The following is a 15375-nucleotide window of genomic DNA, read 5'->3' as shown; positions in this document are numbered from 1 at the left end:
GGCTTTTGCTACCAAATAAACCTGTTGGACTTTAACCTGGTGTTGTGAGACTTCTTACTGTGTTTACCCCAGTCCAATGCCGGCATCTCCACATTATGGTTACATGTCCATGAATCGTCTCTCACTCAGGTCATGATAGTCCTGATGGCACAGAATCCCCAAAGGCTCCCATCTCTGATCCCTTTAAATGATCTAATGGGTTCTGGCACCACTTCAAAAGCAGCGCTAGGTGCTATCCATTCCACTAACTCTCACTTTGTCTGCCTCCAGTGTTCTTGTCCTGTTTAGTTGTATAACACACACTGTCACACAGTCCCTGCTGTATTCTCAGAGTAAGAAGTTTAACAACACCAGGTTAAAGTCCAACAGGTTTATTTGGTAGCAAAAGCCACACAAGCTTTCGGAGCTCTAAGCCCCTTCTTCAGGTGAGTGGGAATTCAGTTCACAAACAGAGCTTATTGGTGTTGTTAAACTTCTTACTGTGTTTACCCCAGTCCAACGCCGGCATCTCCACATCATGACTATTCTCAGAGACCAGTTTCGACCTCAGGATCTTTATTTTATTTATTATTGTGATATAACAGAATCACAGAATACTGCAGTGCAGAAGAGGCCCTTCAGCCCATCGAGTTTGCACCGGCGCATGGAATGCCCTGTCCTTCCCACCTAATCCCACTTGCCAGCACTTGGCCCATAGCCTTGAATGTTATGGTGTGCCAAGTACTCATCCAGGTACTTTTTAAAGGATGTGAGGCACCCCGCCTCCACCACCCTCCCAGGCAGCGCATTCCAGACCGCCACCACCCTCTGAGTAAAAACGTTTCTTCTCAAATCCCCCCAAACCTCCCACCCCTCACTTTTAATTTGTGTCCCCTTGTAACTGACCCTTCAACTAAGGGGAACAGCTGCTCCCTATCCACCCTGTCCATGCCCATGTATTGGGATGCAGTGAAAAGTATTGTTTCTTGCGCGCTATACAGACAAAGCATAGCGTTCATAGAGAAGTAAAGGAGACAGTGCAGAATATAGTGTTACAGTCATAGCTAGGGTGTAGAGAAAGATCAACTTAATATAGTAGACGGTTTAAAAGAGTTAGAATGAAGTTTTAGAAGCATAGAACGAGAGTAAAAGATAGAATTAAAAGTTTTGCTGGGCACAGCTTGCAAGAAGTCGCTACACTCTGATGCCATCTTGGAAAAAAATGTGTTTGAAGACTGCCCAACCGAAAATGGTTCCATTCAGAGAGATCTTGTCCATTTTCTATGTGCACAAAATCTCAGTAGTCTTAATTGCCAAACAAAAAACATAAATTGAAACCTAACTCCACTGCAATTAGCTTTCTATTTAATCCTTGCTTCTTAGCTATTCATCCCCATGACAACCCAAGGTTCCATGAGAATTTCTTAGAATCAAATGATGTCAAAATCAGGAAGCCAATTGACCCCCTTTCAAGATGTTTCCTGGCATATTTTGTTCTTAATGGGAGATTGCGCAAAAGGCAAACACGTGCTTCCTAAAGCACTTGGGTCTTCACAGTAAGCAGGGGCGTTTCAGGTACATGGTGTACACTGTGGAACACTGATAAACTCAGGTTATTGTTGTCATGGTGAATGTGACCAGCATATATGTTGCTTTGTGATCTACACATAAACTATTGTCCGGTACACATTTTGTTCTCCCTATATCTATCTTGCGTTCCGTTTTCCAATCATGGTTCTGCAGGTGTCATTATTCAAGCTAGGAGCTGCGTTTGCTTTCTGATATTCCTTATTTCGGGGACGTACACCCATTGACAGCATTGGTAGGTAAAGCCAGGAACCTGTGCTCTGCACACTCAAGTATGAACAATATGGTGGCACAGTGGTTAGCACTGCTGCCTTACAGCGCTAGGGACCTGGGTTCAATCCCGGCTGGGTCACTGTTTGTGTGGAGTTTGCACATTCTTCTAGTGTCTGTGTGGGTTTCCTCCGAGTGCTCTGGTTTCCTCCCACAGTACGAAAGACGTGCTGGTTAGGTGCAATGGCCATGGTAAATTCTTCCTCAGTGAACCTGAACAGGCGCCGGTGTGTGGGGACTAGGGGATTTTCACAGTAACTTCATTGCCAGTGTTAATGTAAGCCTACTTGTGTCACTAATAAATAAAAATTGGGCTGGATTTTGGCTTCACTGCTAGAGCGGTAACCTGGAGGGAGGATCTCGCACTCTTTCTAGAATCTACCTGATTTTAATTTGCATTGAATTCAGTTTTGTTAACCTATAGAATCTAATGGGTGGAATGAATTTAAAACCTTTTATGCATGCACTAGCATGCCATCCGCACCTCCTGCCAGTCGATGTATAAACCGCATGAGTTTTTATTCATTACTGAATGTATTGCAGGTTGTCAGGTTAGTAGCTGTGAGGAAGCAGTCATGTAGAATAGTACAGCATATCACTTCAGGATCATTGTGAAGTGATCTTTACAAGGAAAATATCTGACGTGTCTAATTAGGCAGGGAAAGACAAATGGCAACTCTGAATTTGCAGCCAGGAATGAGATGCTTATCCCATTGTGTCAGTTCAATTGCTCACTAATTAAACTCCTGTCTCATATCACTTGCACACATTTTATGTCTAAACCTGGGTTTTGTCCAACAGGCTGATTTATATTACTGAATCAGACACACAAAAAAAAATGCTGAATGTAATGCTGTACACTACACCTGTCCCTTTTAACAGTTCTTGTATATGTGACTTTTAAGGGGCGTCTTGACAAACACATGAAAAGGATGAGATTGGAGGGATATGGTCCCAGGAAGGGTAGGGGGTTTTAGTTCAGATGGGCAGCATGGTCGGTGCAGGCTTGGAGGGTCGAAGGGCCTGTTCCTGTGCTGTAATTTTCTTTGTTCTCTCTGTGTGTCTTCATCTACGTGAAACCTAAATGTGTAACGCGAGAACTCTACCTTTTCCTTTTAGGGAAAATGGACAAGTCAAGGAGGAACAGAACGCCGGCCAGCCAGCACAGGAGGCAAACGCTCGCACCAATGGGTCAATCACAAGTGCTGCCCCTACTATGTGGCTGGGGGCACAGAATGGCTGGTAAGTCAGGATTGCGTAGCTACCTCAGTCAATGCCCAGGTTAATCGTCCCATTGAGGAGAATCTAAAGAACCGAAAATCACCTAGGCAATCTCACTCGAGCCCTGATGATAGGCAACAGAGTAAGTGGAAATAGTGCGGTTGTGGCTTTGGCTAAGCTATATTGACAGTTACATTGGGAAGCTAAGGCTTGCTCTACTTTATCTGTAAGTAGCGTTCCTTTAGTGTAGAATTGTTAATTTTTGTTGACAGATTTGGTCCCTTTAAATCCATCTATTATTAGAAACCATAGAAACCCTACAGTGCAGAAGGAGGCCAATCAGCCCATCGGGTCTGCACCTACAACAATCCCACCCAGGCCTTATCCCCATAATCCCACTAATCCCTCCAACCTACGCATCCCGGGACACTAAGGGGCAATTTAGCATGGCCAATGCACCCAACCCGCACATTTTTGGACTGTGGGAGGAAACTGGAGCACCCGGAGGAGACTCACGCAGACAGGGGGAGAACGTGCAAACTCCAACAGACATTGAACCCAGGTCCCTGGAGCTCTGAGGCAGCAGAGCTAAGCACTGTGCCATCGTACCACCCACACTGTTGCCATTGCCTTTAAGGGATGCTCTATTAGGTGCGAATATCCCACCTCTCTTTCTGCAGGATGTGATGTTAAAAGATGAACATTGCAGTTATTTGAAATGTTCTGCTGATGACCACCTGTCCATGTTTTACAGCAATGTGGCAATGTCATCTTTCACCTGATGTGTTGGCTCTGTTGAGCATTTGCTGTGACTTTGGGGCAGTGGGTTGATGCTAATAATCTCAGGGAACCTAATAGAGGTGTTTAAAATGCTCAAGATGATTCAATAACGCTGGACTAACTGATTGAAGTCCTCCATTCCACCTGTCTGAGGTGTAACACGGTCCCTCACATACAGAAAAACTCCACCGTCAGGAGAGTGCTGGATGCCTGGACTTGTAATCCTTGCATCCAGGATCTGAACCAAGCAATTCATGGGAAATATGTTGGAAGATTTGTATGTCTTTTTACAAAGCCTGCTCCTAAATGGACCCCTCTCTGCCACGGAGACCAGGGAACAGTACGTGGAAGAGGCAAGGATGAGGCAGAACACTTTTTCAGTCAGCGTAGCGTGTGGGTGAGAAAAGACTGAACTTGCATTTACATACTGCCTTCCCTAAGCTCATCCCCAAGAGCTTTGTAAGACCCTAAGATGTAGGAGCAGAAGTAGGCCATTTGGCCCATCGAGTCTGCTTCGTCATTAAATGAGATCATGACTGATCTGATGTGATAATCCTCAACTCCACTCTCCTGCCTCATCCCAATAACCCTTGATTCCCTTACTGGTTAAAAATCACCATCCTCCGCGCTAAAAAATACTACAGATCCACAACCCTCTGAGAGAAGAAATTCCTTCTCATCTCTGTCTTAAATAGGCGACCCATTACTCTGAGATTATGCCTCTGGTCCTAGACTCTCCTAATAGGGGAAACAACCTCCCAGCATCTACCCTGTCGAGCCCCCTGAGAATGTTATATATCTCAATAAGATTGCCTCTCATTCTTCTAAACTCCGAGTACAGGCTATCCTCATAAAAAGAACTCCATACTTGGGATCAATCTAGTGAACCTTCTTTACAACCAAGTCTTGGCACTGATGTAAGGCAGGGAAACATGGCAGTTGAATTATGTGTAGTACACTCCCACAAACAGCAGTGAGATAATGCCCAGATAATCTGTTTTTTGTGATGTTGATTGAAGGATAAATATTAGCAGGGAGAACTCGCCTGCTCTTCTCTGAAGAGTGCCGTGGGATTTTTCACGTCCAACTGAGAGATCAAATGGGGCCTTGTTCTTGCATCTCAACTGAAAGCTAACCTCTCTGACAGTGCGGCAGTCCCTCATCACAGCCCTGAAGGTGGCAGCCTAGATTCTATGCTTGTTTCTGGAGTGGGATTTGAACCGGCAGCCTTCTGAATTAGAGCTAGCCAGCCATTAGCTTTATTGTTTTTTGGATCGATTAGAGGTAAAGAGTCAATCTTCCAGGTCATCACACCATCTGTTTCCCCATTGGAAAGAGGAGACTGTTATCTTCTGATCAAAGGTCTGAGTCTAGATCCCAGCAGTGCTAAATCAGTATCCTCACACATTGACAACTGGTTATAGAACATAGAACATAGAACATTACAGCGCAGAACAGGCCCTTCGGCCCACGATGTTGCACCGACCAGTTAAAAAAAAAACTGTGACCCTCCAACCTAAACCAATTTCTTTTCGTCCACGAACCTATCTACGGATCTCTTAAACGCCCCCAAACTAGGCGCATTTACTACTGATGCTGGCAGGGCATTCCAATCCCTCACCACCCTCTGGGTAAAGAACCTACCCCTGACATCGGTTCTATAACTACCCCCCCTCAATTTAAAGCCATGCCCCCTCGTGCTGGATTTCTCCATCAGAGGAAAAAGAATTTTAAAATCTACATCATGTCCTGTGCACTGGCCTTTAATTTATCTTTTACAGTTTAGTTTCTTGGTCAAATAGAGCAAGACTTGTTTGGCGTGAACTTTTGGTCAATAATTTATCATCAACCTGAATTCAAGCTGTTGTCTTATTGTGTTATCAGCCTGATATATTGCTGAGTGTTCAGTGTGATTGGTTTGGTATATATTAATTTCCAAGATCTAATCTCTGTGCATTGTTTCCCTTGCTAGCCTTTATGTACACTCTGCGGTATCCAACTGGAAGAAGTGCCTGCACACCATCAAACTAAAAGATGCTGTCCTCAGCATTGTGTAAGTTGTTACCTTGAGTCAATTGGGTTTTTAGGCAGTGATCTGGATTGATTGATTAGTTTCTCTTCTTTTCCTCACTTCTACATCTGCCAGTGCCAGCAATGCCTAAGCAGTGTTTATTTGGTGGGTAGGGAGACCTGGAGGGTAGAATATTGAGTTTGTCTTTCTGCCCCAAACTTCACATATGGAGCTAAGGAAGAGAACTGTTTGTTGGGGGAGGGGGGGCGGAGGTAGCACTCAGACCTTTGAATTGGTTCAATGGGGGAGCATGTAGATCTTTGAACTGGTTCAATGGGGGAACATGGAGACCTTTGAACTGGTTCAATGGGGAACATGGAGACCTTTGAACTGGTTCAATGGGGGAACATGGAGACCTTTGAACTGGTTCAATGGGGAACATGGAGACCTTTGAACTGGTTCAATGGGGGAACATGGAGACCTTTGAACTGGTTCAATGGGGAACATGTAGACCTTTGAAGTGGTTCAATGGGGAACATGGAGACCTTTGAACTGGTTCAATGGGGGGACATGGAGACCTTTGAACTGGTTCAATGGGTGGACATGGAGACCTTTGAACTGGTTCAATGGGGAACATGGAGACCTTTGAACTGGTTCAATGGGGGAGACATGGAGACCTTTGAACTGGTTCAATGGGGGGACATGGAGACCTTTGAACTGGTTCAATGGGGGAGACATGGAGACCTTTGAACTGGTTCAATGGGGGGACATGGAGACCTTTGAACTGGTTCAATGGGGGAGACATGGAGACCTTTGAACTGGTTCAATGGGGGGACATGGAGACCTTTGAACTGGTTCAATGGGGGGACATGGAGACCTTTGAACTGGTTCAATGGGGGGACATGGAGACCTTTGAACTGGTTCAATGGGGGACATGGAGACCTTTGAAGTGGTCCAATGGGTAGAATGCAAACCTTAGACTAATCTGTCTCCACCAAATGCAGAACCTCACTAATGCTTTATTTAATGGTATAAGTGTTTCTAGATGTTTTTATATTAAGGTGACACCCTGATTATTGGTGTGTTACTTCCAGTATTATCAGTATAGGATAGCTAACCTCTAATACCACCAGATTCCACTAAAAATCTGGAATGCCTCACCGTGGTACCTCAGGATCTCAAACACTTCACAGAAAACGTTCCATCACTTTGCTTAACCTGCACCGCTCCCTGCTCACCCAGGTTTGGGTGCAGGGAACGAGATTGTCCAAAGCAATCAAGAGAAGCCAGTGAACAGTAAAAAGCTTCCAGTTCCAGAGTCCAATGGTTGCCTTTCGGAGTTCCATAAGGCCTTGTTCCCACTGAAAATGAACATCCTTCGAGATGCTTTTAAGGTGGGGAATTTCTTCTTTGAATTCTCAACTATTTAAAACTTGGAGCCAGTGCTACCTGGATCCAGAACCCCACCCTCAGACCAAAGCGTGAAGCAATTGGTGATCCAGTTCAGGAAGCTGCAGCTGGCCCCTGGCTGAGGAGATGGGATGGGTAGGTTAATTAATACATAATTATTCTGGGGTTAGTGTGCTTCAGTGGGTTCCTGTTCTTATATGGAGATTGTCCTTTTGAGGATTACTGGACAGATTGAAAATAATCTTCTCATCTGTGTTTGCAGACATGTGAAAGGGCGTGTCTTGGTGGCACTGAACGATGGAACATTGGCTATATTCCACAGAGCTGAAGGTTAGTACATTTAAAAACAATGCAATTGCTGAACAGGTAAATGTAAAATTCCTCATCCTGTTCTGCCCTTGTCTGATGCTGTACTGGTACTCAGAATACAAATTATCTGTGGGCGGCACGGTGGTTAGCACTGCTGCCTCACAGTGCCCGGGACCTGGGTTCGATTCCCGACTTGGGTCACTGTCTGTGTGGAGTCTGCACGTTCTCCCTGTGTCTGCATATGGTTTCCTCCGGGTGCTCTGGTTTCCTCCCACAGCTCAAAGATGTGCGGGTTAGGTGGACTGGCCATGCTAAATTTCCCCTTGATATCAGGGGGACTAACTAGAGTAAATGCATGGGATTATAGGGATTGTGGTCGGTGCAGACTCGATGAGCCGAATGGCCTCCTTGTGCACTGTAGGATTCTATGATTCTATATCTGTGCCATCACTAAGACCTCCTGTTTCTACCTTCGTAACATTGTCCCTGTCTCAGCTCACCTGCTGCTGAAACCCTGCCATCGTTATCTGTTGACTCGACGGTTCTGACGCAAAAGTAAAGTAAAAATAAAGTTTATTTATTAGTCACAAGTAAGGCTTACATTAACACTGCAATGAAGTTACTGTGAAATTCCCCTAGCCGCCACACTCCGGCACCTGTTTGGGTCAATGCACCTAACCAGCACATCTTTCAGAATGTGGGAGGAAACCGGACCACCTGGAGGAAACCCATGCAGACACAGGGAGAACATACAGACTCCATACAGACAGTGACCCAAGCCGGGAATCGAACTCGGGTCCCTGGTGCTGTGAGGCAGCAGTGCTAACCACTGTGCCACCGTGCCGCCCCCACCCCTGGCTGGTCATCCAAAGCTCTGTTGCCTATGTTTTAACTCACAGTAAGCCCCGTTCCTCCATCACGCCTGTCCTTGCTGACTTACACTGGCTTTGGGTTATGTTCCAATGTAAAGCAATATCCCATAGATATGTCCTGAATTTAATATTCTTAAATTCCTCCGTGGACCTGCCCCTCCCCTATCTGTGTAATCTCATCCAACCCCACAACCCACCAAGGTATCTGTGCTCCTCAAATTCTGGTGTCTTGGTGCATCTCCAATTCTAATCTCTCCACCATTGGTGGCCGTGTCTTCAGTTGCCCGAGCCCCGAGCTCTGTAATTCACTCTCTTCGCCCTCCTGCCTCTACCTCACCTTCTTCCTTAAGACATTGCTTAAAATTTAGCTCGTTGACCAGGCTTTTTGGACACCTGACCCAGTGGGTGGGATTTTACGGCCTTGCTCGACTCGAGACCAGAAAATCCCACCTGAGGTCACCAGACCTTCCCATTGTCCGCCCCACGCCTGCTCCGATTCCCATGGCGGACGGGGTGGTAGAATTCCAGCAAATATCTTCTTATGTGACTTAGTGTCTGATTTGTTTCTGTTGTTCCCGTGAAGCACCTTGGAACCTTTCATTACACTTAAGGCACTATATAAATATAAGTTGTTGTTGTTATCTGAAACATAGAAACTAAAATGTCTAAGTAATAAAGCTCCAAAAAATGTAACCAGGCAGTTTTGTTCAGTGAGATGTGACTGTGTTAGGATCCAGGCCAGAGACTCCAAGGTGTTTTGTGAAGTTAGCCTAGACCCTAAGTTTTACATTTGATTTTGGCATTAGGGTGAGCATAAAGTGTTTCACTCCAGGCATGATTCCAATGACCCACTAGGGAGCTTTTATTAAAACACAGTTTGTATAAGAACACAGTTAGAATATAACAAAAGGAATTAGCATAACTTTTACCAATTACAAGACTTAAACATGACACAGTATAATTCCTAACAGCTAGCTATCTCTGTTGTTCCAATGTAAAGCAATATCCCACAGATATGCACCCTTCTTCAGCATTAGTTAGCACAAAAACAAGTAGGGTCACGTGATGTCAGGTTCCCAACTTTTTAACACTTCTGGACAGGCAACCCGACAGCAGTTTTCAGAGAAGGATATATCCCCCAAACAGCACAACCTGTCTTACAGTCTTATTAGGTTCTTGATTAATAAAGGGACCAGGGGTTATGGGGAAAAGGCAGGAGAATGGGGATGAGAAAAATATCAGCCATGATTGTATGGCGGAGCAGACTCAATGGGCCGAGTGGCCTAATTCTGTTCCTATGTCTTATGGTCTAACCTCAGAGAGGTAAATCTAGCCTGTGGCAGCTTGCAACACAGCAACACTTAAACAGCAAAAACTCCAACTCTAGAGAGGGGGAGAAAACACTGCTGTTACTCTTAACTTCAAGCAGCTTCTGAAAGCAAAACTAAAGCTAAAATGCCGTGTGAAAAAATAACTGTCCCTCAGTCACGTGACATGACCTGTCAATCACCCCCAGTCAAGCTCCAATCAGCAATCCCAGGGGAACATTAAAACCACAGAACACTGCATTAGTTCAGGGCGGCACAGTGGTTAGCACTGCTGCCTCACAGGTCCAGAGACCTGGGTTTGATTTCCGGCTTGGGGACTGTCTGTGTGGAGGTTGCACGTTCTCCCCGTGTCTGCGTGGGTTTACTCTGGGGGGTGCTACGGTTTCCTCCCATAGTCCAAAGATGTGCGGGTTAGCTAAATTGCCCATTCGTGTCCTGGGTTGTGCAGGTTAGAAGGATTAGCGGGGTAAATATGTGGGGTTATGGGGATAGGGCCTGGGTGGGATTGTTGTCGGTGCGGACTCGATGGGCCGAATGACCTCTTTCTGCACTTTAGGGATTCTATGAAAATCAACTTGATATCATTTATACTGCTTCAGTAACAATAAAGGACACTGGCTATAGACAACACGGTGCCAACAAGACGTCCCGCAGAGAAACATAATTAAAATACTTTTCTTAAAGGCACAGTATCGTCACAACTGGATTTTAGCACCAGTATCACCTTGTGAAAAGAACAGTCAATCTGAAATATTTGAAAATATTGTCAGTTGGAGATATTCCAGGGCGGAGGTTATGCAGGTGTTGGGCTTGGGTGTAAGTACTGAATTTGACCGACCACTGGTATTAAAGGGTGCTTTCTTTCAATCCTTGAGGCACATATTCCATTGTCTGCACTTTTGATTGATTAGGGAAGGCCACAAAGTACAGAAGAGGTTTCCCATTAGCTGAGTGGAGAATGTGGACTTCTCTGGAAACCATATGTGACCCGTTGGCCCACTTAATAAGGAAAAATGGACAATTTTTGAAATCCTCCAGACTTGTGTTCTAGGCCTGGCTCCCTAGAGTCCCTGCTTTATGTCTCCTGTCAAGGTTTTTTGTTAGCTCAGGGATAAGAAACCTGGGAATTCCCTCCCCTTGATCATAAAGTCATAGAGGTTTACAGCATGGAAACAAGGCCCTTCAGCCCAACTTGTCCATGCCACCCAGTTTTGAACCACTAATCTAGTCCCAATTGCCCGCGTTTGGCCCATATCCCTCTATACCCATCTTACCCATGTAACTGTCTAAATGCTTTTTAAAAGACAAAATTGTATCCGAGCCTACTATTACCTCTGGCAGCTCATTCCAGACACTCACCACCCTCAATGTGAAAAGATTGCCCCTCTGGACCCTTTTGTATCTCTCCCCTCTCATCTTAAATCTATGCCTTCTAGTTTTAGACTCCCCTACCTTTGGGAAAAGACATTGACTATCTAGCTGATCTATGCCCCTCATTATTTTATAGACTTCAATAAGATCACCCCTTAGCCTCCTGCACTCCAGGGGGAAAAAAAGCCCCAGTCTATCCAGCCTCTCCTTATAACTCAAACCATCAAGTCCCGGTAGAATCCCAGGAAATCTTTTCTGCATTCTTGCTAGTTTAATAATATCATGACCCATTTAAGAGCTGCCGTAGTGTGGGCTGTAAACTCTGCGCTAGTCCCTCATAGAAAGTGAGCGAGAGGGACAAGATGTGGCATATATGAACACTGACCTAGTTTCTGAAACTTCTGCTATGCTTCCAGAAGACCTGTGACAGGAGTGTGCCGGAAAGGCTGTGAATTTTCAGCCACTAGCTACTTATGATGATTAGTCAGTTAATCAAAGCTTAATATGTGGAAAATGAACATCTGAACTGGTCGCGATAGAATCCTTAAATAGTGGCTCTGGTCAAACGAAAAATATTTTGCTGAATTTGTCATTTTTTTCACTGAGAAAGCGTAAGAAATCGCATTGTGTCCATTGAATCCACCAGTGTGCGGAATAAAAATGGTGCGGAATAACATTGGGATTAGTTACTCCAGCAGGAACTGGGGACAGACTGAAACACTTGTTACTAACGGTAACTGAACCAATGTACTTATGTCTGAGTAGATGGCCAATGGGATCTGAGTAATTACCATCTCATGGACCTGCGACGCCCAAACCACTCCATCCGCTGCATGGCTGTTGTGCACGACAAAGTCTGGTGTGGCTACAAGAACAAGATTCACGTCATTCAGCCTAAAACAATGCAGATTGAGGTACGTGTTGGGTAGCGCTAAAGGCAGAAAACATGGTGTCATGCACAGCTACGTAAGACCTGCCATTATTTATCCAGCAGTGGAAGTGACCCAGCCGATGTTTACTTATATTTGGGCAAACATGCAGCATGGGTGTAGGAATCAATTCATGTTGAGTCAATACGCCTAAGGGTGATGGATTAATTGGGTCAGTGACTGGTTACTTTAGTTGGGTAAAGAAGTGGTAGAGTAACCCATTGTAACTCATTTAGCATTGAGGTGAGCAGGCAGCCCTGGGAATGGTTGACAAGGGACAAAAGGCTACTCTTTCAAATGTGGCAGTGAAACACCACCATTTTAAAAAATTCATTTTTAAAATTCATTCGTGGGACATGGACGTCGCTGGCTGGCCAGCATTTATTGCCCATCCCCAGTTGCCCAAGAGCAGTTGAGAGTCAACCACATTGCTATGGCTCTGGAGTCACATGTAGGCCAGACCAGGTAAGGATGGCAGATTTCCTTCCCTAAAGGGGCATTAGTGAACCAGACTGGTTTTTCTGACAATTGATGTTGAAGAACATTGCGGGGATGGTGGTGGTTGTGTGGGTGGGCAGATCTGGTCAGAGCGTGAACACACGGTAGCCCAAAAGGCCAGCCGCACAGAAAGCGTTAATTACCGAAAAACATGCAGAACAGAGGGACAAATAGCACTTGTAAAAATTAGGGGCCAGCATATTCTGAGGTGGTAAATACCGTGGACTTATTAGCAACACCAGTAATGGGGAAAGCAATGGAATAGACGTTAAACTGGGGCGATTACATCTTTATTTCCTGGCTATGTCTTTGTACCTCAGGGTCAGTGGGCTGAAGGAGAGCATCATGAAACGGCCATTAGAAGGCCAGCAGTGTGGAGCGCTAAAATGAGTAGGAATGGACAACATGAAGTGGATGCTATCATAAGTATTTTAATCCAGTGTAGATGTGCAGTATAGAGAATTTTCTCAGTTGACTCCATGGTGTGTGCTGGTGAAATCTGCGTCTATGATATTAAGAAACACTTGGCTGAGTATTCAAGACTTTTTAGACAGGAAAGAATGCCTGTTTTGAACAGAATCACTTCAATAATATGTTGCAACCACAATTGAAATGAGCAGGAAATATATTTTAGTCCATTTTTAAAAATCACTACTTGTATTTTATCTTATTTTTTCTGAATAAAATTAACTATCCCAATTCCTTAGAAATCCTTCCATGCTTTGATTTTTCCCTCTTGATTTGACCTACACAGAACCAATGTGTCAACTAGGGAAAATGTCTATAATTCGTTTTAAATAACTAGAGGAGGTGATGACCTAGTGGTATTATCGCTAGACTATTAATCCAGAAACTCGGCGAATGCCCTGGGGACCCGAGTTCGAATCCCGCCACGGCAGGTGATGGAATTGGAATTCAATAAAAAATATCTGGAATTAAGATTCTACTGATGACCATGAAACCATTGTCAATTGTCAGAAAAACCCATCTGGTTCACTAATGCCCCTTTAGGGAAGGAAATCTGCCGTCCTTACCTGGTCTGGCCTACATGTGACTCCAGAGCCACAGCAATGTGGTTGACTCTCAATTGCCCTCGGGCAACTAGGGATGGGCAATAAATGTTGGCCCAGCCAGCGATGACTATGTCAATGAATTAAAAAATGAATTTTAAAAAATGATGGCAGTTTCACTGCCACACTTGAAAATGGGCTGAAGCATTACTTGTCAGCAAGATACAAACCAGGTTGCATGATTTATAAAATAGCCCATAGGCTATGTTTCAGAGGTGAATCAAATTATACATCGTCAAAACATTAAAATTAGTGAACTCAGGATTCCCGGTCTGTCCCATTCAAACATTCTACGTATCTTACTTTTATGGGAGTGATTCACGTTCTGTCCACTTTTATAATCCTGATCTGTGACAGTGCAACTCCTTGTGACCTGAACCAGTTATCCACGACAAGTATCACAGATATAGAATCCCCACAGAAGGAGGCCATTCGGCCCATCGAGTCTGTAGCGACCACAATCCCACCCAGGCCCTATTCCCGTAACCCTCATTTACCCTGCTAATCCCCCTGACACTAGGGCTAATTTAGCATAGCCAATCAACCTAACCCAACCTAACATCTTTGGAGTGTGGGAGGAAACCGGAGTATCCGGAGGAAACCCATGCAGACATGGGGAGAATGTGCAGACTTAACCCAGACGGTGACCCGAGGCTGGAATTGAACCCGGATCCCTGGCGCTGTGAGGCAGCTGTGCTAACCAGGGACCCGGGTTCAATTTCAGCCTCAGGTCACTGTCTGTGTGGAGTTTGCACATATATTTCTTCAATCTCAGCAGCTGAGGTGATGTTTCTTTTCAATTGTTAAACAGCTTTGTTCCATAGTACCTATACTAAATACAATAAAACTCTGACTCTAACTCTGACGAAGGGTCACCCAGACTCGAAATGTGGCTCTATTCTCTCTCCACAGATGCTGTCAGACCTCCTGAGATCTTCCAGCATTTTCTGTTTTTGTTTCAGATTCCAGCATCCACTGCAATTTGCTATTAACTATAAAACTCTACCCTACCCTGAGCAGAATGTGCTGGTTCCAAAAACAAAACGTCAATTAAACACAGCTGTCTTTAAAAGAAAAGCTACAAATGGGGCGGCACGGTGGCACAGTGGTTAGCTCTGCTGCCTCAGCGCCAGGGACTCGGGTTCGATTCCCGGCTTGGGTCACTGTCTGTGCGGAGTCTGCACATTCTCCCCATGTCTGCGTGGGTTTCCTTCGGGTGCTCTGGTTTCCTCCCACAGTCCAAAGATGTGCAGGTTAGGTGCATTGGCCGTGCTAAATTCTCCCTCAGTGTACCCGAATAGGTGCTGGAGGATTTTCACAGTAACTTCATTGCAGTGTTAATGTAAGACTACTTGTGACTAATAAATAAACTTAAACATTTTTAACTTTAAATGATCAGTTGAGGTCTGAGCCTTGAACCGAATCTTAATCCTTAAGAAAAGCCTGTTCAAACCTGTACTCGAAGCAAGTGTGGAAGTAGTAAACTTTATTCAGTCCAAAAAATAAATACCAATAAATGCAGCAAGCATGGAGCAGTTGCCACAGGAAGAGATGTACAGTTTAGATACTGATTTATATTGGATAAATACGAATTACTGCAGATGCTGGAATCTGAAACCAAATGCTGAATCCAGCATTTTCTCTTTTGGTTCCTGATTTACATTACTGTTTAATAACATTAAATTAATGAACATGACAGGCTACCCTGCCTCAGCGGGTTGTATTGCTGGACTTCACACA

At 44.7% G+C, this 15375-nt stretch overlaps 1 protein-coding gene across 6 annotated transcripts in view; it reads left to right on the top strand.

Annotated features, from left to right (window-relative positions):
* Nucleotides 1-15375, top strand: part of mapk8ip3 (mitogen-activated protein kinase 8 interacting protein 3) — a 132850-nt gene that overhangs the window by 88772 nt on the left and 28703 nt on the right. For all 6 annotated transcript variants that reach the window (XM_078240828.1, XM_078240826.1, XM_078240825.1 and 3 more), the window contains 4 exons: nucleotides 2956-3078; nucleotides 5810-5890; nucleotides 7521-7588; nucleotides 11904-12052. In XM_078240828.1, coding sequence (XP_078096954.1) covers nucleotides 2956-3078; nucleotides 5810-5890; nucleotides 7521-7588; nucleotides 11904-12052 — 421 coding nt within the window. The remainder of the gene's footprint in view (nucleotides 1-2955; nucleotides 3079-5809; nucleotides 5891-7520; nucleotides 7589-11903; nucleotides 12053-15375) is intronic.

The sequence above is a fragment of the Mustelus asterias genome, chromosome 23, assembly GCF_964213995.1.
Source record: "Mustelus asterias chromosome 23, sMusAst1.hap1.1, whole genome shotgun sequence".
In the NCBI taxonomy this organism is placed as follows: Eukaryota; Metazoa; Chordata; class Chondrichthyes; order Carcharhiniformes; family Triakidae; genus Mustelus; species Mustelus asterias.
The sequence above is the reverse complement of the archived record's forward strand: the minus strand, read 5'-3'. Positions and strand labels throughout refer to the sequence as shown.